A 25,570-nucleotide genomic window follows, 5' to 3' on the forward strand; every position below is an offset into this window, starting at 1 on the left:
ACCTTGATTCCTTCAAATCCATCAAACGTTCCTCTTGGTGTCAAGTGTCTAATACTATTCACTATGGGTGGCTAAGATCTTGCCAAGTGTCCAAATAAAACTTCTCTAATCTAGTTTGGACATTCCACACTAGGATTTTGAAAACACAGCACTTGGTGTGCTTACTGAGATTACTATTCACTCTGGAAAGTCAATAATAAACTTAGCACTGAAAAATCTTAAATATTCAAATTAACCTACATTGAAAATCATTTGCCAAAATCCAATCCCGAAGTGCCTCTAAAAATGAATTCATAGTTTCAAACAGGCGTCTCGTCCGAAAATATTAAAATGAACTAATTACGCCATAAAATCCTAAATAATCAACTGAGTCTAATGGCACAGACCATAACGCAGTCTAACACTTATAACTACCTCAAATAATTAGAATCGCACTTCTGACACCATAGTGAGTGATAACACTGACTATGTTGGCAAACTAAAACATGTGCGATTGGTCGATTTGTAAAAACTTATGGAGATTTCACGAGGTTCCTGAAGTCAATAGAAATTTCACCAGTGAATTTCTAGCAGGCTGTTACATTTGGCCTTCCCATAAACCATTATTTGGGGCTGACTTGGGCATGTAAAGGACATTCATTTCAAGGTGAAAACTTCCTCCGCAAGCCTAACCTTGGTGGTGCAATTTTGTGGGCCTTAATAGGCCTTAACTGAATGGGCCATCATTTGGGATTTGGGTTTCTAATAAGCTCAAATCTAATTTTTATTGGCCCAATAAAATTATCAAGATATAAAAGAATAAATAAAGATGTAATGAAATGGATTTGAGTGGTTAATAACATGTGGAAGTGATTTAATCACGTGATTAAACACTAAGTTACAACCGCTAACACTTAGGGTTTTGAGGCAAACATTTGGGGTTTGGGGAAACCATTTAGGGTTTTGGTTTTCACCAAAGTTTTGGAGTTTCAATTGGATTCTAAGTATTTGGAGTTTCGCTAGGGTTAAACTCTCTTTGGTTTGGAACAAATTAAATGGTTGGGTGGAATAATATTTGGCTTAGGTGGCATGATCACAAAACTTGATTTCCTTCACATTTCCATCTTATGGTTCCTCTTGGTGCCAAGTGTCCAATACTCTTCATCAAGTGTGGCTAAAATCTTGCCAAGTGTCCAAATAAAATTTTTCTAACCTAATTTGGATATTTTACACTGTGATCTTGAAAACACGATTGAGTGCTAACATTGAGGTCACTATTCACTTCGAAAAAGTGAAAAATACAATTTACTTTGTAAACTCCTAAATAATCATACTAACCTCAAAGTGCAAATCTTTTATCAAAATTTGACTCTGAAGTGCATCGAATAAATCAAAACGCGATTTTGAACAACTGTTGTTCTGAAAATCGAAAATTGTTTTATTAGACCATAAAATCTTAAATATTCATCTGAGTCTAATGGCATAGATCGTTGCTAATTCTCACACTCCTAATTAGCTCAAATAAATAAAATCGTGTTTCTAGCACCATAGTGAGTAGTAGAACTGACTATATTGATAAACTAAAACCTCTGTAATTTAATCGATTCGTGAAAACTTTTGGCATTTTCATGAGGTTTCTAAAGCCTAAAGACATCCATTGAATTTCTGGCATGCTGTTTCACACGTAAAAAAATGAAAATTGATGCTTTATGAGAAAATACTCTCTTTTAGCCTTAATCATTTTTCGAATCTTGAAAAAGATATACAAAATTACTCTAAGAGATTTATTTGTATGTTTGTTCACTTTTTTGCTCATACTTGATTTTTAGTAGTGCTTGGCTTCATTATGTGGATAACTTGAATTTGAGACTCCTTTATACTTGAACTTGTTTGTTATAATCAAAATTCATATGTAGATATATAATTATATGAAACTTAAAACCTTGACTTCAACAATCTCTCTCTTTTTTATGATGACAAACACTTCGTAGAACTCTGAGATCTGTAATAATACTTAAGCTCTCACTAAGAATGTGCTTTAGTTTTTGAAACAATAAACAAACATAATTCCATGCATATATAACAAGGTTAATAATTCAAGGGACGTTAAATTAAATAAATCATTGGCAAAAACATGTTGATGTTCTATTCTAAACTTCTCCCCCTTTTAGCATCACTAAAAAGGACTGTAGTAACTAGTGGACAAATGAAAATGGTGCTTTAGTAGAAACTCCGGAGAGCTGAGAAATTGGAGTTGTTCAGATCCCGACAAGTGCTGCAAAGCTGTGAGGCCTAACTCTATCGACTTACTGCAAAAAGAGATTCAAATTCGCTTGATGTTTTGACAAATGAGATTTTGAAAGCTCTGGGTTTTCGTTTAAAAGGATCATCCTTTCCAATTAGATACTCAAAACAATTCTCACATCATTATTTGACCTAGTTTTTGTTTATCCAAAATAACATTATGGCCAAACAACTTTCTTCCATTAATGTTCTAGATTTGAATAAAGAATCCTTCATGCCTTAACCACCCGTTTTCTCTACTGAGGATTACACCATGATGGGAGCATAGATGCATTTTTCTTGTAGGACTAATTCTAAAGTCATTGCAAAATCAAGCACTCTCATTGCTCAATATGTTGTCTCTATTATGACCATGTCTTGAAGATTACTAGCGAGAGTAACTGAGGTTTATCAACTTAACAATCAAATTTCTCAATTACGTGGAAAGCTTGCTGATAAACACAGAAAGAACAAAAGGTTAACACAAGAAAACAAGGAGTTGAAAAAATTTACGGACTGGTATGCTTGTGACCTTCAACCATGAATAGAGTTGGAAAGAAAGAGAGTTCAAATTTAAGGTCAACAACAACGGATAACGGTAGATATTTTGCATTTACGAGAAAAGTAGGGGCAAACTTCATTTAGTCCACTGGCCTAGTAAAATAACTTTTGATGAGATGAGTCTAAGAGATATGATATTTTGTCTTGTTCTCATGTCTATCTATATAAAAGTAGTCTTCAGCTCATCTAATTCACATCAAACATTTTTCATATATCTGTAATCACTCTGCAAATTTTCTCCTTCTACAATGGCTCAACAATCTTTTTCCAACAACCCACTTGATCAATATATGAGGTATTCTACACCTCAGTCACTATTTATCCAAGCATCTACTATATGTGTCATGATGCAGCATGAAAGAGATCTGACTAATAAGTCAGATGATTACGCCATTTATGAACTAGTGAGCCTTGGTACTTGGTATTCCAAGTACCAAGTACCAAGGCACATGCCATTTAAGCTTTTAAACCTCATGATGATGCAGTCATCATGAGGTTTAAAAGCTTAACGAGAATATTTATGTATTCCAACGACTTGCTCACGAGTTTAACAAGAAAATAAGGGACTCAAGATAGGAGAATAAGGATTTGAAGTACTTGCTAGGCTCTTCATTTCGATTGTCTAATCCTTTAGATAAGGAGAATATGCTGATGTATGAAGAGCAAGAGTGCGTAAAAATGAGATTAAGAGCCTCAAGTTTTTACAAGTCATTTAAGAAAATAAAAATGAAGCTAAGAGTATGCTGATCATATGCATCATTCTTATTTCTCTTCTAATCATACATAATCTATCTTCTGGCAGAGGTTTTGTAAAAATATCTGCCATTTGATCGTGTGTGCTTGTAAACTCTAGTCCAATATCACTCTTCTGCACATGATTTCATAAAAAATGATATCTAATCTCAATATGCTTAGTTCTAGAATATTGTATTGGGTTCTTTGAAAGATTTATAGAACTAAGATTATCACATTTGATTGGAATGTGATTATATATAAACTTAAAATCCCCAAGTTTTTGCTTCATGTAAAGCGATTAAGCACACAACAACTACCCACAACAACATATTTTACCTCAGCAGTAGATAATGCAACAAAACTTTACTTTTTACTAAACCATGAAACAAATACATGACCTAAGATATGACAAGTTCCACTAGTGCTTGTTTGATCAACTTTGCAACTAGCATAATTTGCATCTGAGTAATTGATTAGATCAAAAGTAGTGTGATTAGATACCATAGCCCTAGATCAATTATACCAACAAGATATCTAAGAATACCCTTAACTGCAATCAAATGAGATTCTTTTGGTGATGATTGAAAACGTGCACATAAATAACACTAAACATATTATCCAATCTACTAGCTATCAAATATAATAGACTACCAATCGTACCTTGATAAACCTTTGAGTCGATTGGTTTACCGCTTTCATTTTTGTCAGGTTTGGTGGATGGGCTCATTGATGTTCCAATCTCCTTCGAACCTTCCATTCCAAACTTTTTGAGTAATTATTTGGTATATTTTGATTGATTAATGAATGTTTCACTTTTTTTTTTGCTTGATTTGTAGTCTGAGAAAAAAGCTAAGTTCTCCCATCATGCTCATTTCAAATTCTTCTTACATACTTTTAGCAAAAACTTGGCACATCTTTTCATTAGTAGCACCAAATATTATATCATTTACACAAATTTGAATCAAAAGAGTATCATACTTTTCATGTTTAATGAAAAGAATTTTGTCAATTTTTCCTCTTGAAAAATGTTTTTCAATTAAGAAACCACTGAGTCACTTATACCAAGCTCTAGGAGCTTGATTGAGTCCATATATTCTTTGTGAGTAAGACATGATTTGGAGAAATATGATTTTCAAACCTTGGAGATTGCTAAACATATACTTCCTCATTTATAAAAACCATTTAAGAAAAAACTTTTAATATCTATTTAAAAAAGTTTGAAATCTTTATAACAAGAATATGCAAGTAGCATTTGAATAGTTTCTAATCTTCCGACAGGTGCATATGTCTTTTCATAATCAATTCCTTCTTCTTGATTAAAACCTTGGGCTACTAGTTGAGCCTTGTTTCTAGTGATGACCTCATACTCATATTTCTTGTTTCTAAAAATCAATTTTGTTCCGATAATAGTATATTTTTGGGTCTAGGAGTAAGTGTTCAAACATCATTTCTTTCAAATTGATTTAACTCTTCTTGCATAGTTAGAATCCAAGATTGATAGACTTTCTATCCTCCTACCACCTTTTTACTACTCTATAGAGTATTTGATTTTTTTTTTTTTAAGTATTTTTTAACATCCTTAATCATTAAAAATAAAATTTAAAAAATATACAACTTTATTAATAGTCATTTCTTAACCATTAAGTAAAAATAAATAAATAAATAAAAAGAGTAGTAAATGGGTGGTAAGAAGTAACAAGCCTATCATTATCTATCCAAGATTCATCAAGAAGTGCCTCATAAATCTTTTTGGATTCAATCTGAGATACCAAAAAAAAAAAAAATAGTATGATTGTAAATATTTCTAAGAGATGATTGAGTACTTACGCATTGTGATGGTTCTCCTAGAATTTGTTCCTCTGGATAATTTGTCACAAGTTTTTACTATTTAGTTGCATCCTGCATTAAGTTTTGATAATCTTTCCTAATATCTCAATGTTGGACTTCTTCTGTTGTGTTCTCTTTATTGAGCCTGAGGCTCTCCATGTCATTTATACATTTTATTTCTTCATCAACAGATTTCTTGGAAAGTAGATATTTAGATTCATTAAATACTATATGCATAGATTCTTGTACAGTCAGAATCTTTTTATTGAAGAATTTATAAACTTTACTATTAGTAGAATACCCAAAAAAGATACCTTAATCAGATTTTGTATCAAGCTTGCCTAAATTATCCCTATCATTCAAGAATATGAAAGTAAATAATGCTGGGCTTTTTTTCCATTCCAAAGCTCATAGGGAGTTTTATCTAATTTAGATCTTAATATAACTTAATTTATAATATAATATGCAGTACTTACCACTTCGGCCAAAAAACAACTAGGCAAGTTATTCTTATTGAGCTTTGTTCTGCCATCTCTTGAAGAAATCTGCTTCTCCTCTTTGGTACCCCCATTTTGTTGAGGAGTTCGAGGAGTAGAAAAATTATGCACAAAACCATTTTCATCACAAAAAACTTCAATATCTTTATTAGCAAGCTCTTCCCCCTATTACTTCAGATACTTGAAATAGTATGATCCTTTTCATTTTGAATTATCTTGCATAGTTTGGTAAAGGCATTATGTGCCTCATCCTTATGAGCAAGAAAGATGACCCACGTGTATATACATACAGAAATCTTCAACAATAACAAAAGCGTAATATTTTCCTCATAAGTTTGCAACTATGTTTGGTCCCAAAAAATCTAAGTGTATCAGTTGTAATAGTCTAGTAGTGGAAATATGTTTCTTGGTTTGAAAAGAAGTTTTTGTTTGTGTACCAACCTGGCATGCATCACAGGTTTTGTCTTTAAGAAAATTTATCTTTTGTAAACCTCTCACGAGATCATTTTTTGAAAGTTTTAGAAATAAGTTCTATGTTGGCATGGCCCAGTCTTTTATGCTATAATCAACTAGTTTCATTTTTTAGCTGAAATACAAATAACACATTGTGAAGAAATTTCTTCAAATTTGATTGTATAAACAGTGTTGCTTCTAAAAGTAATAAAACAAATATTACAATTATGATCATTCAAAATAATGCACTTATCCCTTTTGAAAGTAACTATAAAACCTTTATCACATAATTGACTTGTACTCAAAAGATTATGTTTTAGACTCTCAACAAGTGGCACATCTTCAATTATGAGAGAAGATTCATAACCAATTGTACCTATCCCCACGATCTTTCCTTCTGAGTTGTCTCCAAATATCACGTGCCCTCCATCTTTGAATGTAAGATCAATGAAGTTAGTCTTATCTCCCATCATGTGCATTGAGCATCCATTATCTAAAAACCATTTCTTGGTACTCAAGTTCTTTGGATCTTTCATTTATTAGTATTAGAAAAAATAAGATTTTTTGGTACTTATATGGCCTTAATAGTCATTGTATGTTTTCTTCTAATAGGATAAGTATGATAATTATAACCATTTTTGTTACAAAGTTGTAGATAACGTGTAACATATATGAAAAACTTGAGTGATTGTAATAGTATCTTTTTTTTAAAAAAGTTGTTTTTATGACAAGAGTTTTGAACACTGGACTTTGATTTAGAAGGGTTATCAAAGAATTTTTATGAGGTTTGTATTTTTATTTTGGCATATATCCCAAACTTGCATTGTCAAAAACACATTTTTGACTACCAAGAGGTTTTTCAAGATTTCTTTTTCCATTCGTAAAGTTTTGAATAATCTTTTCTAAATTTGTCACTTTCTTCTTAAACTCATGGTTTTCATTTTTCAAAATGATATTTTCTTTTCTTAAAACATCAATTTCGTTTGTTAAAGAAGAATTTTTCTTTTTCAAAAAGATATATTTGATACACGATTTCTCAATTTCCTCATATAACTTTTCAAAATAATTATGCAATTTCTCTTATGAAGTTTTAATTGAAATGTTCCTAAGAATTGTTACCTCAAGGTCATCTTTAACCGTAAGACAAAAATTTGTCATTTCTTCATTTCAATACTTGTTTCACTGTCTAAGCTACTTGAATTATCATCTCATGTGAGTTTCATTGATTTCCTACCCTTGTTTCAATCTTTCTTTAGTAGAGGACATTCCTCCTTGATATGTTCGGGCTTATTGCATTTGTAACAAATTAGAGAATCATTTTTATCTATATCTTTCTTGAAAAGTTTTTTGAAGAGTTTCCTAAAAGAATTTTATTTTTCTTTAAAAATTTCTGAAACCTCCTTGTTAACATAGCAAGTTCTTAGTCTTTGTCGTCAGCTTCCTCATCTTCATCTCTTTCGCTTTCATGAGGAACAATTTAAGTGCCAATCTCTTCTTTAGTTTTCCTTATTCTTCTCACCTTTTCAATGTGTACTCGTGGGTAATAAGTGACCCGATGAGGTCATTTACCTCGAGTTTCGTTATGTCTCTGGCTTCAAGAATTATCGTCACTTTTGGTTTCCAACGTTTTGGCAGTGAGTTGAGAAATTTTCTTGCCATCTCCAAGTTAGAGTAAACCTTGCTGAGAGCTGCTAAATTGTTTATAATATTAGTAAAACAAGTGTACATAGTGAAAATAGATTTATCATCAGTCATTCTAAACATTTCATATTCATAAACAAGGATGTAAATGTTTTATTCCTTCACTTGCGAATTAGTTCCTTAATAAGTTACTCAACTTATCCCAAATTTCCTTTGTCGACTTACAAGTCATTATTCTATTGAAATCATTTCCATTGAGAGCACAATATAACAAATTTGTATCCATTGCATTCAATCTTAGAAATTTCTCGTCTTCATGATCCAACTCTTCTTCTTCTTTTATGACCTTTACTCTATCAACAATAATTGTTAGGATATAAGGTCCTTTTACAACACTGCCCAAATATCTGGACCTTGAGCCTGAAGGAATATTCGCATTCTAGTTTTTTAGAATGTGTAATTGTCTCCACAAAATAGTGGAGGCCGACCACTGGATCGACCTTCACTAAAGGTAGATGAAATGTTAGTCATAATATCTTTAACTAAAAGATAATTAATCTTACAAAAGAGCCTTGATCTGATACCAATTGGTTCAAATGACTAATCCAAGAGGGAGGTGAATTGGGTTGTTTTAAAAAATTATAAATTATAAATTAACTACACAATGTAAAATATAAATAAAATACTAAGCAGAAGTAAATAAAAAGAGTAAGGGTAAAAGAGATGCAAACTCAGTATTTTAACGAGATTTAGCCCAACTGGCTACGTCCTCGCCTCAAACTATCCCTTGATGATTCCTAAATTCACTATTCAACCTTCTTCAAGTGGAGATAGAAACTTTTTACACCTTTGAGCAATACTGCTTCAAAGAATTCGTGGAGAATACCATCTACACTTACAATTACCTTATGAGTGGTGATTCAATTATCCCTTGTGTAGAACTCATACTACACTCATAAGGGTTACACACACCCTTTTACTATTTATACAAGAGTTGATAGTGGGTAGGTTATCAGACTATACTCCTTAATGAGTGAAATGAAAACAGTACAATGCAAACTATATATCTCTCAAAATGAATAAGCTTTAAGGCTCAATACTTAAAAAAGAGAGATTGATAGATTTTGATGAATGAATGTTGTAAAGCTTGAAGTTGATGTGTTGTGTTGCGATTTTGAAGATCTCAAATAAGCTATTTATAGACATATGAGATTTTCTTTTCAAATTTTAAAATATCCAAATGTCAACAAGGATCATCACTCATATTTCAAAGATTTCAAATAAAAGTTTATCATTTTTGCAATTTTCAAAGACAACGTCATTCACTTTTTAAATTTTCAAACTAAATCTTCTATTTTTTACTTATGTAAAAAAGAGTATCAATTACTTTTTCAATTTTGTTTAAACAAAAACAACTGCCTTTTGCATATTTCAAAAATAGCATCAAACATAAATACTTTTCAAAATTTTCAAACAAAAGTAACTACCTTTTGCATATGTTAAGAAGAGCATCAATCGCTTTTCAAATTTTCAAATATATCATGCACATGTGAGAAATAACAATCAATCATCTTTCAAATTTTTAAAATTTAAACTTTCAATGATGTCATGCACATTGAAAGATGACAATCAATCATTTTTCAATGATTCAAATTTTCAACTTTCAATTTTCAAATATATCAGGTACATGTGAAAAATACAAATTGATGTTTTATGAGAAAATAATCTTTTTAAGCCTTAAATCATTTTTCAAATTTTGAAATAAATGTACAAAATTATTCTAAAAGCTTTATTTGTAAGCTTATTCTCTTTCTTACTCATGCTTGAATTTGTTTGTTGTCATCAAAATCCATATGTATATATATAATTATATTATGCTTGAAACTTTGGGTTCAACACTTAGAATTCTCTAAAAGTTTCTATATTGACTTAGGCATTGGGTGTGTCTTTAGACACACCTAACCCCTCTTACTTTCTTATTGTAGGTTACTGGAAATCGTTGCCAGAGCTACGAAACACGTCCGCACCACAAGGCATATTTTTGGGTTATGTCTAAGCGCCCACAAGCATAGTAAAAATATGAAGTTTGCTTGTATTTAAACGACCGAGAAGGTCCCGTGGAGTAGAGAGCCCAAGGCCTGTGATCCATGAAGAAAGGGCCAACCGCCACAATGCGCTAACAATGAATTCAATTTCAAACGTCATTAATGACTAATTAATGACATAACGGGCAAAATAATGACTGGTGCAATACACGCCCGGGTATTAACTCCCCCATCATAACGGTTGATTTGGGGCCTTAATTATTCGCATTCCAATGAGGTTTAGAGGAGGTCAAGCCACGAGGCAAGCCCTCTCACCACACACCCACTCATATAATTTGAGGTCAAAGGACATGCTTGAGGTAAGTACTTCTGAATTCCATATACTTGCAATTCTCTAAAAATTTCTATACTTAGGCATCGGAGGTGTCCTAGACACACCCAGCCCCTCTTACTTTCTAATTGTAGGTTACTGGAAACTGTTGTCAGGGCTAGGAAACATGTCCACAACACTAGGCATATTTTTGGTTTATGACTAAGCGCCCACAAGCATGGTAGAAATCTGGAGTTTTCTTGTATTTAAACGATATCTGGTGGTTTGTCTATGCACTCCATGTGAAATCCTGGGACCAGTGGCTTGCTGGTGCCGAAAAGGATTTGGATTCGTAGAAATCCAGAGCATACAATACATCATTTGACATCAAAATCCATCTGAATAATCGGGTCAAAAGCATTACCGACGTTACTTAAATTTCTTTCATTCATCTTGTTCGTGGGTAGCCCATGGATTTAGACCCATGTGGGTGTATTGTTGAGGTTAATTTCACTAATAACTGTTACAAGCTCCTATGGTTTTAAAATAAGAAGACGATTCAAAATATTCCACGGACCTAGCTCCATAGCTCTTTCTCTATCAATCTGATTTTCAAAGCTAAATATGAAGGTGTTGTCCTCAACTTCTTCTATTTCCAAAGCTTTAGTGAAGCTCCATGATTTGCCAATTGTGTCTTGACTTGTACTGTCCAGGCTTCTTTGAGTTTATTATTCTTCCAACAAGAACTAGTAGTGATGCTTGGATTGCTCCCTCTACATTTTTTCCCGTTTGTGGGGGTTCTCTAGCCAATTTAGATTCTTCGTGCTTTGAATAATACTATCTATTTCCGTATCGTTGTTTTCCATCTCGAATGGAGGGGTGGTGACGAGTTGTGTGGATACAAGGGTATGAATTCAAGGAAGGAGATCATAAGACTCCAGATGCTCTAGCAAGAGAGAGAGAGAGAGCGCTCTCCGGTAAGAGTATTCATATTTGGATGAATAATTTTTTTCTCCAAATTTTAGCTAAAAATCATATTTTTCTAATTTTTTTTAAATTTTACTCATTTTTCTAAAACCATCTACAACTCACTCCTTATTTTTTTTTTGTTCTATTAAAATAATAGTTTTCTATTTTTTTTATTATTTTTTTTCTACTCATTTATTTATACATCTTTAACTACTCATTTTTTATTTTTCGGGAAAAGAGTGGAAGAAATTTTCTTAACTTTCTTTTTCAAAATTTTGTAATTATTTATTGTACCCATATTTTCAATTTTTCATCTATAACGATTTTTTTTTAAAATACTTATCTCGCTAAATAATAATATTTTTAAAATCAGAACTTTCGTAACAATAATATGTAAAAAAAATCATATTTTCACATATAGTCAATTGTTTTTAAAAAAAATTAGATCATCTCAATGGTGACATTTTTTTTTCAAATTTCAACTATAACAAATATGAGCTCGAGAAAAAATATAGATGATTAGAAGAAGAATTTATTTTATTAATTAGAATAAAATATTTGTAAAAAATAATTTAGAAATAAATAGTCATACAAGGAGTCATTCTTCAGATCTCAAAACCTTCCCCTAAAGTAGGCAGCAGGATGGAAAGGAGTTTTTGTAAAAAAGTCAAAAAGTTTTACCAAAGTTTAGGGAATGGGATATTATAGGCATCCGGACGGGGAAGTCATGTTTCGTGGAGTAATTCAAAAACTTACTTATTTATTATATTTTAGTTACTATTAATTCTTTAATACCATATCAAGATATATTAAGAGGATGATATTTAAAATAATGATAAATAATGCTCTTTTTTCATTATATGAAAAATAATACTACACTCTCGTATCACTTTCTTCTCATTATATAAAATATGATATTTTTGAATTATTCTTTATTTTTTTAAAGAAAATTATATGTTTTACTCATCTATCAACTATTTGATGCCATATCAAGAGATGTTGAGAAATGATAGTTGAAATGATATTAAATAATATTCTTTTATCAATATATTAAAAAAAGAGTAATATTACATACCATACTATCATCTCACTTTTATTTTGTAATGTAAAATGTAACATCCTTAAATCATTCTTTATTTTCTTTAAGAAAAATTTAAATATTGATAGATGAAAGCAAGTACTATTTACCACCAATGTGGTAGTCTAGTTAGTACGAGCTGAGATTTTATTGCTTCAAGGTTAAGAGTTCGAGTCATGATGTAAGTGGAAACTATTTGTGGTAGTAAAATATGACCTTTGGGCCATGAGATGGGCTTTGGACCAACTTGATATTTTGGTGATACTGTGGTGACGAGCTCGCTCTTGGGAAAATAGCTATGACTCAAACTGGATATTCTGCAGCGAGAATGGACTTCTATGATCATTTCAAGGAATGTTGCTACACTGGTCGCCTTTCCTTTTTGCTTAAAAAAAAAAAAAGGTACTATTTTTCTTTAAAAATAGAAAAGAAAGTCACGAAAAAAAAAAAAAAAAAACTCTTCCAAGACTCATTCGGATTGTACCGAGTCCGAGTCCGAGTCCGACCTGGTGACCATTGCTTATCCGACTCGCATAACTTTCAATCTCCGAAGCGGGCTACCGAACTGGTTGTGCCTTTCTTTCTCGGATGTCCAAACCGTTCTGTTAACATCGTCCCGCGAATCAAGTGCGAACCGAAGTTCCTATTCCAATCCCGTGTCGGAGAACACATTTAAACCTGGCTCCGAATATCTGGAAACGCCTATTCCCACCCCGAACCAGAAAACCTGTCTCAGTCATCTCCCGAATCGGGATAGGCCCGCTTTCCAATCCCGGAATGGACATAAACGTATTCAAGTTTTGCTCGGGCCTCAAAGTCCTTGGCTACTTCATGATCCTCCTGGTCGCCGGAATTATTGCCGTCTCGTACTACGCCGTTGTAGTGCTCACCTGGGGCCCCCAGTTGCTTCGTGGTGGAGTCTACTCGTTTCTGGCCTTCTCCATACTCATACTATTCCATTTTCTGGTAATATATCTGTAACTCACTTGATATCGATCTCGCTGTCGATTTCGTTATCATTTCGTTTGTTTGATTGAATCCGATTCTGAGATAACTAAAATTTGGGTTCCGAGAAAGTCAAAATTTGGGTTATGAGGAAATCAAAGCTGAACTATCGAGCTTTAATTTCTTGATAGGTAAAAATGCGTTAGTATCAAGCTTTATCGATTCCAAAACAGTCATATCATGTTCTAATTAAGCTTCATCCATTCTTTTAGCTTATGCTGTTATCATGGAGTTACTGTATGGTAGTCTTTAGAGACCCGGGATCTGTCCCTGAAAATTGGAAACCTCTAGCAGAAGAGGAGAATTTGGAGGCTGGTAGTTCTATGCAAATGTCTGATAATGTCGTGCCGGAGGCTTTAGCTTCTACATGGTCTTCCTCGGATCGACTGGAAAGGAAACAGACAGGCTATTGTAGTCGATGCCAAAATGGCAAGCCACCACGTTGCCATCATTGCTCCATTTGTAAGCCAACCTGCTTTCTAATGTTGCTCATCGGTTTCTATAATGCTTGTATTTAGCATGTTTTATTCCTTTTCTTTTTGGGCTGAAATATTCTATTCTCCGGCGCTTGCTGATAAGTCTTCTGTCTTACACCTTTTTATATCTAGAAAATAGATGGGATTTCGAATTCCTTCATCTTTGCGTCTTTCAGCCCTCTTTCAAAAGATCTACGCTTCTTAACATGTTCTTAAGCCACATAAGTTTTCTGCCATCTCTTAAAGAGTAAATTTTCTTCATCCTGGATATAAGGAAGTGAAAAAAAAGAAGACATTTCTTTCTTTGAACTACATCAACAGTTTGACTTTCTTTTCCTGCTATTTTCTGAAATATTTTGCTCATCTGCTCAGTTGATGTCCCTGAAGCTAATGCTTCTTGACAAATAGAATTCTTTTCTTTTTTTATTTCTGTTCCAAAGGGTTTGGAACCACACATATGATGCCTGTTCCCTGTTTGAACTGTGATGTTTTTTTCCCTTCTACTTTTGTTTGTGTAGTTGCTATGCAACCTGGTTCTTATTGAAATCAGCAGCATGTTGTAAAGTGAAAGTTATTCCAATTATAAAGTAATAACTCTTCAAGAATGTTGTGACTTACTTAATCATCACAAATGATTCTGTACATTTGTTCTTTATCGTCCACAAATCTTGTCTGAAAGAATTTTCATATTATTAATCTAATTTACAGACCATTCACCGGTTTGTAATGTTGCTGCAGGCTTTTGTTTGCATTCAGTTTACAGGAAAATGTCAGAAATCCCATAAGGTGTTTTATTGGTATATCCAATTTTTGTAATCTTTTTAAATCTATTGTGCAGGCCAAAGATGTGTTCTAAAGATGGATCACCATTGTGTTTGGGTGGTGAATTGTGTTGGAGCCTGCAACTACAAGTTTTTTCTTCTTTTCTTGGTAAATTTATATTCTTTGATAGTCAAGACTGTTATGTGAGTCTCAAAGTAGTAAGTATGCCTGACTGGCACCTGGGACTTTTGTAAATTCTCATAACTAGGAATCTATACCTTCTTAATATACATAGAAAGTTTACCCAAAACAAGAAAAAGGAGAGGAGGTTGTGCTGCTGATGTTGTCTTTGTTCTCTCTCTCTCTCTCTCTCATTTTTTCCCTGGGGCGGGGGGAGGGTGCTACCAAGGATCACTAGCTTCTTTTTTCTTGGCTTAATTCTTTCTTTTCTTACCTTTTCCCTTGACAGTTGTATACTTTCCTGGAGACGACATTGGATACCTTAGTTTTGCTGCCTAGTTTTATTGAATTCTTTACTGAAGCCAAGAATCATTCCAGCTCTCCTGGCAGTCTTGCAATAATTTTTTTGGCTTTTGGTAAGTGTTCTGCCTAAATTCTTCATTTTCCTCTTTTCATCTCCATGCATTAGTTCTGCTTTCTCATTGTTTCCATGTTCCTTACAGCTTGTGTGCCTTGAATCTTGATGCAGTTCTAAATTTAGCGTTTGCACTGAGTCTACTTTGTTTCGTAATTATGCATGCATCTCTTGTGTCAAGCAATACCACATCAGTAGAGGTAATAAACATTTTCTTTTTACTTCGTTTTTAGATTTTGATCAAGTGAGTTTACCTTTGCGCTGTGATACCTACAATAGTCTTTGACATTTCACTCTGACCTGCCATGTATTCTTCTTAGGAATGTATAAAAATAAGCTCAGTTATTTTAACCTATAACAGCTAAGAAATGTGCAATTATTCTACTATTCCACCAAAAAAGACTACTTTTAGAAGAGTATAGGTGACCAAATTTTTCGGAAAATGAATGGGCTATCATTGTCTCAATGACTTGAAAATATAATACTTTTTATTTTTATAATTTCAAAATTTTCACACCTAATGCAAACAAGGCTGTTTGCTCTTGATGGTTGGGGCCTTGGTTAAATATCATATAAAATCATCTCAAAATAATGTATCAGGTTTATGAGAAGAAAAAAGCAGTTAGGTGGAGATACGATGTGGGCAAGAAGAGGAATTTTGAGCAGGTGAGACAAATCTCTTCTTTCTTAACTTTGTGTGGACACAAGAATTGATTTAGAATGACTTGTGATTGATGATTTTGAAAGGCTTACTGGGGACTTGTATTCTGTGATAGTAAATTTCTGCAGTTCTACAATAATAATAATTATAACAATAATGAAAACAATGCTAGGTCACATCTGGAAGAAAATGAATTACGAATTCAAAAGGTTAGGTTTCTCCAAAAGAATAATGGTGAAAAGAAAAGGAAAAACAGAGAAGGTAGATTTTTTTTTTGTTTTAAGTAAACGATTATATTGATATGAATAGGCATAACCCAAGTACAAAATATGGTATCCAAAAGGTCACACCTATTTAGAGAGAAGTAATAGAAATAAGAAAATCATGAAAATCAAGGCCACGACAATCTACAGTTGTGGCCCAAAGAAAAAGAGTGCTAACAAAAAATAATCTAAGTTCTTGTGAGTGCTCCTTGTCTTCAAATGTTCGTTCATTTTGCTCCTTACATAGGCACCAACCATTTTCCACACCGCAGAGATTTGTTGGAGACATCGTAGATTTATGCAGCCTAGCCATGAGCTCTGTCACTGTGGTAGGCATAATCCAAGCTAACTCCATTCTATTAAACACTTCATTCCATAACGTTCCAGCCACTTCACAATACAACAATAAATGATCCACAGTTTCACCATTTTTCCTACACATACAGCGTCAATCTAGTATGATCACCTTACATCTCCGTAGATTATCCATCGTCAAGATCTTACCTAATGCTGCTGTCCACACAAAAAATGCTGCTTTGGGAGGCGCCTTGTTTCTCCATATCTTTCTCCAAGGGAATTGCGTATTCTGTGGTTGTGTAAGTGACTTATAAAAAGAACGAACCGAGAATGTACCTTTACCGGTGGGTATTCACTACATCTTATTTGCTCCATGGGTTCTCGACATCATGGTGTATAGAAGACCAAAGAACTCCTCAATGTTGCCAACTTCCCAATCTTGGACGGCTCTAGTGAAATTTTTTTTTTTATAAGTAAAAATATTATATATATCAATAGAAGTAACCAAGTACACTGGACGTATATAAGAAAACACCTAGCCCATACTAGCTAGCCCCAAATGACCCAAAAAGCCCATGAAAATTAGAAATCTATATAAAATATATCAAGTCTGAATTGGAATGGAACAAACCTCCCTAACCCCCACCCCCCATAAGACAACCCCCAACCCCCACCTCCCCAAACTACACAGCTCTAGTGAAATTCATGTTCTATTGGACTAGGCCCCAGATAACTCCATTCAATTAGCCATTGAGGCATCTTTCTCACCCGCAATCCTAAAAACTGAAGGGAATGAATCCTTTAGGGCTTGATCTCCACACCACAGGTCAGTTCAAAATTTTATTCTAGATCCATTGCCCAACACCAGTCTAGTTTGCCAATTAAAGATCCCTCACCCTCTTCGAATGTGTTTCCAAATTCCCACTCCATAAACCCTGTGAACCTCCCTAGTGCACCTCCCCCCCCCCCCCCCCAAAAAAAAAAAATGCCTCCATATTTGCAATCAATCACGGACTTCCATAGGCTTCTGGTTCCATATTATATCTCCACAACCACTTCCCAAGCAAAGCTCGATTGAAAATCTTCAAAATTTTAATAGCCAACCCACCCAAAGAGACTGGAGAACATACCTTATCTCACTTGACTAGATGATATTTGAATTCCTCTTCTATCCCATTCCAAAGAAAATCACGATACAACTTCTCAATACAGTTCACCACACTTGCTGGAATTGGGAATACAGATAAAAAAATACATTGGTAGATTAGAAAGAGTACTTTTGATAAGGGTGATCCTACCACCTTTCAAGAGATATAATCTCTTCCAATCGGCCAATTTGCGTTCAATCTGCTCCACTACTGTATCCCAAATCGATATAGATTTTGCAGCTACCCCCAAAGGAAGACCAAGGTAATTCATGGGAAGAGAGAAAACCTTACATCCAAGGATACTAGCCAGCTGCCAGATGTTACGACATTGCCCATTGGCACCAATTCTGTGATTTCTCAAAGTTCACTTTTAACCTAGATGCCACTTAAAAAAAAAGTAATAATGCCCTTAATGTTTGAATTTGGTTTTGTTCTGCCTCATAAAAAATCAGTGTATCATCTGCAAACAATAAATGAGATAGATTAATGGTGCTCCTATTAGGATTACCCACCGAGAATCCCTTGATAAAGCCACTGTTCACCATGGATAGAATCATTTTACTAAGTGCCTTCATGACAAGAACAAATAGGAGTGGGGACAAAAGATCTCCTTTTCTTAGTCCTTGAGAGCTGTTAAAGAAACCATTTGGGCTGCCATTCACCAATACTGAAAACCGCACCGTTGAAATACACCATCTAATCCACAAGCACCATTCCTCCCCAAAACCGCACACCTCCCAAGCACATAGAGTAAGAACTCCCGATTAATGGCTTTTTTCAATCTTGTTGGGATATAGTGTGAGAGGATATTATGAAAGTTTTTTCATGAATTTTTTACATTTATGAAATTTGAGAAAAGTTTCAATGCTACATTTATAGCACTTATTCCCAGAAAGGTAGGGGCTGTGGAGATGTGGGATTTTCAGCCTATTAGTTTGGTAAATAGGGTATATAAGATAATCTCTAAGGTGTTAGCTAATCGTATGAGTGGGGTGTTGGGAAATATTTTATTGAAATCTCAAAATGCCTTTGTAAGAGGGAGACAAATTCTTGATTCAGTATTAGTTGCTAATGAGTATGTGGACAGTAGACTTAAATCTAATGAATCTGGAATTTTGATTAAATTGGACATGTAAAAAGCGTATGACCATGTTAGTTGGGATTTCCTCTTGTATTTGCTTGGGAGATATGGTTTTTGGAGAGAAATGGTGTATGTGGATCCAACATTGCATTTTGACGTCGAGATTTTCCATTTTGGTGAATGGCACTCCAGTTGGGTTTTTTAATAGTTCATGTGGTTTGAGACAAGGAGATCCTGCTATCTCCTTTTCTTTTCGTCCTTGTCATGGATGCATCGAGTAGAATGTTGGAAGCGGCGGTAGAAGGAAGGTATTTGTCGGGTTTTGAGGTGGGCAATGAGGAACGGAATAGCATGAAATTATCTCATCTTCTTTTTGCCGATGACACATTGATTTTCAGTGAGCCCAATCAAGAACATATTAGATTTTTGAGAGCATTGTTGTTATGTTTTGAAGCTGTCTCGGGTCTCAGGATTAACCTAAAAACAAGTCTGAAATTGTATCGGTGGGTGCCGTAGGTTCAGATTTGGCTAATATTTTGGAGTGTAAGATTGCTTCACTGCCGCTGAAGTATCTTGGTCTTCCCTTGGGGGCCCCTCACAAATTTGTTTTGATATGGGATGGAGTTATTTAGAAGATTGAGAGAAGGTTGGTTGGATGGAAAAAGTTATATTTGTCTAAAGGGGGAAGAATTACTTTGATAAAGAGTACATTTTCTAATCTTCCTACGTATTTTCTTTCACTTTTCCCTTTGCCGGCTGGGGTTGCTAGTAGAATTGAGAATATTTATCGTAATTTCTTATGGGGAGGAATAGGAGAGGAAAATAAGTTTCATTTGGTTAGTTGGAATAAGATTTGTCAACCGATTTCTTGTGGAGGATTGGGGGTGAAAAATTTGAGGTTGTTTAATAAAGCACTCCTTGGAAAATAGCTTTCTAGATATAATGAAGAGAGAGATGCTTTATGGAAGAATGTTGTTGCTGTTTAATATGGGAGTGGGTGGGGGGATTGGTGTTCTAATGAAGTTAGAGAAGCGTATGGGGTGAGTTTATGGAAGGGTATTAGGAAAGGTTGGGGGAGTTTTCTAAACATATTAAATTTAAGGTGGGGGAAGGGAAGAGGATTCTCTTTTGGCATGACATTTGGTGTGGGGAATCAACTCTTAAATCAGATTTTCCATCTCTTTACAGGATTGCAAGGGACCAAAATGTTGCTGTGGCAGATTACCTTCAATGTCCAGATAATAATATTCTATGGAATGTTGACTTTATTAGAGATGCAAATGATTGGGAAGTGAATGTTGTTTCAGATTTTCTGGGAAGAATTTATAACTCAAAAGTGATGTAGGGAAGAGAGGACAAGCTATTGTGGGATCTTGCTGGAAATTTCAGTTTTTAGTCAGTTCCTTTTATAAGGTGCTTAATTGTCATTCTGGCTGTGTATTCCCCTGGAAAAGCATTTGGAGGGTGAAGGTACCTACTAAGGTGGCGTTCTTCAGTTGGGTGGTTGCTCTAGGGAAAGTATTGACCACGGATAACCTTAGAAAACGTGGTTTGTGTATAGCTGATTGGTGTGGCATGTGCAAGAAGGATGGTGAATCTGTAAATCATCTCTTTTTACATTATGGGGTGGCAAAGTCTTTGTGGAATGAGGTTATTGGTCGGATAGGTTTGTATTGGGTGATGCCTAAGGAAATTGTGGATCTTCTTGCATGTTGGCATGGTTTCAAGGCAAGGAAATGTGCTGCTGCCAGATGGAGAATGATTCCTTTGTGTTTAATGTGGTGTTTATGGCTGAAAAGGAATGGCAGATGTTTTGAAGACAGGGCATTCTTTTGAAGATCTTCTTTATTTTTTCTTTTCTACTTTGAGTTTGTGGCTAGGATCTTTGTAAGGAATGATGATAATGTACTGAATCTGTTTCTGTCATAGTTTCCTGCTTTCTAGTGTGTAGTAGGTATTTCCTTTGTATACTTCCTATGTACTTGGGTTGTGCCTCTTCTTGGAAATACAATTCTTATTAATTATAAAAAATAAAAAAAAAGAATGGTTAATGTAATGACACATTATGTCTGGTATGATATTGCTTATGTTTAATGTTGTTCATTTATGCTGCACTTGATATTTTGTGGTCTAAATACTATTACACAGGTCAATAATTTTAGCTTCATGATATTTGAGCATTTTTGCTATAGACTTGCTCTCTCTAGGTTAGGTAAACTAGGGTAATTGAAATTTTAAGTCCTGGATATATAGAACAGACAAATCCTCAATCATGATGGAGATGCAATTCTAAGAAATTTCGAAGAAAAGAGGAAATAAACTCTATGGGTGCGTCTCTCAATCAATGAGAAATTGTGTGGCCCGTGTAATTCATACTACCTTTTGGAACTCTGTCTATCTCGCTTTACTATGTGTGGTTAATTCTGTCTTATAGGTTTTTGGCACAAAGAAGGCACTATGGCTATTACCCCTGTACTCAAAAGATGATTTAGACAACATTCCTGCACTTCAGGGCCTCGAATTCCCCACACGATCAAATGTTGAAGCTTGAGGCCTGGTGAGCTTCCAATTTTACCTCATTATGGCACTGTAGCTCTTGTATTTTGCTTTATGATGCTTGAACCTTGACTCAAAAAAACTGTTGTACAATGCGTTTGAAATAATCTGTTTTCGTGATCTTGATCAGGGTTTATGTAAACATATTAGGACTATTGGATTTTAATTGAGTGGTCAGCCTAACTGAAGGGAAATTCTTGGGATTTCCCAGTTTAAAGTGCAGTAATACAGATCCTTAATAGATTGGATACCACTAGAGCAAGACGGGTTAGGGAAATCAACTTTGATTCACAATAACGAAGTTTCTATGGTTTATTTTATTTTTGCTCGACATGTACAGCCAAGTTTACATCAAATTTCTGTGCAATGCTATAATGCTTAAACAAATATCTGTACAAGTTGAATAAGCTGTTATTTCATATGCTATGTTAGTGTTCAACACATCTGTCTTACACTTTTTGATTAATGCTTGATTGTGGTTAAATTGTATTTTTGAATTATTATTATTATTATTATTATTATTATTATTCATAGGCAGTTATGAATGAAGTTCAATTCGGAACACAACGAAGTACTTCGAATTTCACAAGCAGCATAGCTGCATACAGGAATAAACTAGGCTTACAACCTTAGTTAAAGATAGAGAAACAACTTATAAATGGATATAATAACCCTTTTGTATTAATATTTTATCAGTCCGGGCGTGCATGTTCTTATTGGACATCTTGTTTGGGCTACTGGATTTTTGTGTATCCCTAATGGTAATAAAAAGTACATTATATCATCTACAATATCATTAAACCATTTACTGCATGAGCCCAACTTTATAACCCGTACGACTAACATCTCGCAGCTAGAATTTCAAAAGCAGCTCTTAAAATCTGGAACTAATGTTTAAAATCGCCTAGAAGTCAGGGATAACAGATTCCATAGTTTTAACATAAACCCAAAAAGCAAACTTTATTAAATACTGAAAATTATGAAAATTAAAAAAGAGCACTGAGGCACATGCTAAAATAAAAGCATAAGGCCTTGTTTGGTAACACAAATCATCTCATCTCATCTAATCATTACAACTTTATCAAACTCCCACACAAAATACAATAAACAATTCAATTTTTTCAAATTTCAAAACAAAAATAATATTAAAAAATAATATTCTAATAATATTTTATTTAACTTTCATCTCATCTCATTTGTGTAACCAAACGAGGTCTAAATCTAAAATTTCCACAACAGTCTAGGTCTTTGCCTCGTCTTCTTGAGCCAAATCCTATCCTACTGCTTCATTCTTATAAATCATCACCTATGGACATTTATAACATTTAAAACAAAAATTTGTCAAATAGTCAATAAGTAATACTTCACATAGTAAGATTAATATACATAACATGGGCTTTTCTTTTAAAATCATCATAAACAAGACATAAACGTAAACATTCCTCAATCATTTATTCACAGTCAAGCCGTCATATCATATCTGTCATAGCATTCATATCTCTTATCACACAGAATTATCCCCATGTGTTAGGTTTAGCGAACTCGACGATAATGATCCCACTCGTAGGCCTCTTAAACCGTTAAAAGAGATGGTTGTCATTAGGTGTAATGCTAATGAGCAACTCTAGGCTTTGCCATCCTCCCCTTAATCTTTGGTACCATTGTATGTTATCATTCATCTTTTTTTCACTATCAATCATCTGTCAATCATAACATCATTCAGACAATCAAATCCATTCATATTCACATACTTTTATAATTATAGGGGTACGTAAAAGGAGCTATCAGTAAGTGGGCATTACACTTGATAATACTTTAAAAACCATGACGAGCAATAAGCTTTTTGTTTATAAAACAGGCTCATGATTTCATTTTGAAATGATGCATTCTGTAAAGTCATGATCATTTATACTTGTAACTTGGAAAACATTTGTAATAATGAAGGGCGTGATCATAGTACTTACCTTGCAACTCACTCCAAGTAACAATTAGTGCGTCGATAATCACCTAGTCAAAGCGTAAGTAATATAATGTCATGAATCTCTAATCTCATGCACCATTTATTTAAAAAGCTATAATTACCCTTAATTAGCCTACCCTTGACTTCCAACTTGTAACCACCTTGCTATTTTCATGCAACCCGTGACCTCATAAACATGATTATAGACATGATGACCTCACACAAATATCATACCAGCATGTAATTGGGGATGCAAGTATAACCCCCACTTGGTTGCTAGGTTTTGCCAAGCTGGCGTATTCTCAATCCCACTGGATCGTTCGGTGTTGCTCAATATACCAGCCTCGCTTAGCCTAATGGCTTACATCTTACCAGGCAAAAGATTTATTAAGATCTTATTTACAAATACATGGCAGTTCTAGATCTCACATGATATCAAACATCAGTGATTTAAACATGTAGACTTTGTGATGATCATAGATTTTCAATAAACATATAAGCTATTCATAAGAAAATCATGTCTTCTATGGTCGATGTGGGGAGAAACTTCTATGTAAATTTGGTTATTAAGAGAGAACATGTGTGTTCTCTACATAAATAGCAAAAACTTTGTTATATCTAGCATACAGCTATCTTCTTCTAGACTCAACATTGTATATAAATGGACGAATTTTGACTTATCAACCAAGTAATTTCTGCTTGGCCTTTATCCTTCTTTTAGGTACTCATCACTGTTGAAGTCCTTTTGTCCAAACGGGATTAGTTAGCGTCTGTAAACTCCGATATGTCTTGAGCTTAATTGTCTATATGTTTTTTAATTATGAGTTTTATGCTTTGGGTTTCTACAATATATCCTTGACTGGGGCTAGAACTAGAAGCATTTACACCGCAGAAATACATGATCAGTCTTGATGATAAGAGAGCCTTGGGTGCCTACGCGACTGGTCCCCAAGCGTAAGTCACCGAGTTTCGTCGTGCCACCTTTTGTGTACTGCTTTCCAAGAGTTTCATGTTTCTCACTCCGACTCCGACAAAATGAGAATTTTATTCTACAAATGCCTTAATCGAGATCTCATACAATGCACATCATAGCAATCCAACACTGCATCGTGTCAAAAGTTATTCGAGTAAAAGTATGGACTGGTCCAATTTATTTGAAACATTTTCCCAATCATTAGTTCTTATTTCTTGCTTTATATTTTTTGTTTTAGGTATTTATATAAAATCACAACTTGTCTCAAAAGGTTAAGAGTAAAGCTACCCATCTGCCTCCTTTCCACATATACCACATGAACTGATGATTTGGCTTTTATTTTTTTAATTTTTAACTAAACGTTGCGTTTAGTTTTACAACTAACCCCTTCCATACCCAAATCAAAGCAGAGCACCACGGTTCTTCCTCTGCCAGCCTTTACTGTCACCGCCTAGGATCTCCGACGAGAAAGCTCCGACCGACCGACCGACGGAATCCAGTCATGACTGACTCACACATGTTTTCTCTTTCTTTTTTATTCCTGAATTTTTTTTTTTTTTTTTTTTTTTTTTTTTACTGTTTTTCTTATGCCCTGTAAGTTTCTTTCAATTATCCATGGTTGAAGAAAAATGATGGTTATAGGCCTCCAGATCAGTGCTTGTTTGTTGGATAAAGTTTGGGTATTTTTTTTTTAATTTTTATCAAGCACTGAAAATCATATCTGTGAAAGTTTGAGTTTTTTTTTCTTTTGTATTTTTTGTCTACTTCCTATTGAACATGGCGACCTCCAAAATTGGAATTTTCAACTCATTGCAGCAAAAGAAGTAACAAGAAAGAAGTTTACGCAGAGAGTAGTTCTTAGATGACAAAGATGAAATCGTCATGGGGAGAGAGAAATTTTTTTTTAGGGATTCACAGGGGAAGAGAGAAGATGGAGATTTAACCATTGACCGGAATGTAAATAAACTGTTTGCCACATTAGCCTTCGTGTGGTGTGTGATGGTAAAACCGGCTAAAGATTAGATTTATTCAAAGGTTAAACTTATGAAAAGAACAAGATTTTTTTGTTTATTTTATGAGTTCTTCTACTCAATAGCCCTACACCACATATCTGTTAATGTGAGTTTTTATTTTTTTCTCTCAACAAATGTGTGGTGTAAGACTGCTGAGTAGAGTTTTTCTTATTTTATATCTTAATATATACTCCTGGAAAAATCTATTTATTATCCTTTTTATCATTATACTCTCAACATTTTTATGTGTCATTAAATGATAGATTCACAAGTGAAACATAATAAATAACATTCAATCATTTAATATCACATCATGAGATGATAAAAAGATGGTAGTAAAATAGATGATGAGTAGGATTACTCCTTCTCATACAACGTACCCTTACACATGGGCCAGACTCT

General features: G+C 34.1%; 1 protein-coding gene and 1 long non-coding RNA gene across 3 annotated transcripts; both read left to right on the forward strand.

Annotated features, from left to right (window-relative positions):
- Positions 1–11,944: 11,944 nt before the first annotated feature.
- On the forward strand, positions 11,945–25,122 carry LOC121236285. Its single transcript, XR_005934724.1, has 3 exons — positions 11,945–11,958; positions 22,810–22,814; positions 25,048–25,122. It is a non-coding gene; the product is annotated as an uncharacterized LOC121236285 (long non-coding RNA).
- On the forward strand, positions 12,908–21,661 carry LOC121236259 (probable protein S-acyltransferase 12). 2 transcript variants are annotated; one of them, XM_041132776.1, is made up of 8 exons: positions 12,908–13,344; positions 13,596–13,845; positions 14,698–14,789; positions 15,091–15,217; positions 15,331–15,416; positions 15,817–15,882; positions 21,101–21,223; positions 21,353–21,661. In XM_041132776.1, exons 1-7 carry the CDS (start codon positions 13,156–13,158, stop codon positions 21,215–21,217), a joined length of 927 nt encoding a protein of 308 aa, XP_040988710.1. In that variant the 5' UTR covers positions 12,908–13,155; the 3' UTR covers positions 21,218–21,223; positions 21,353–21,661. The 2 variants fall into 2 exon arrangements, with proteins under 2 accessions (XP_040988710.1, XP_040988711.1); XM_041132777.1 differs by having other exon boundaries at positions 21,373–21,661.
- Positions 25,123–25,570: the final 448 nt, after the last annotated feature.

Source organism: Juglans microcarpa x Juglans regia, chromosome 1D, assembly GCF_004785595.1.
Source record: "Juglans microcarpa x Juglans regia isolate MS1-56 chromosome 1D, Jm3101_v1.0, whole genome shotgun sequence".
In the NCBI taxonomy this organism is placed as follows: domain Eukaryota; kingdom Viridiplantae; phylum Streptophyta; class Magnoliopsida; order Fagales; family Juglandaceae; genus Juglans; species Juglans microcarpa x Juglans regia.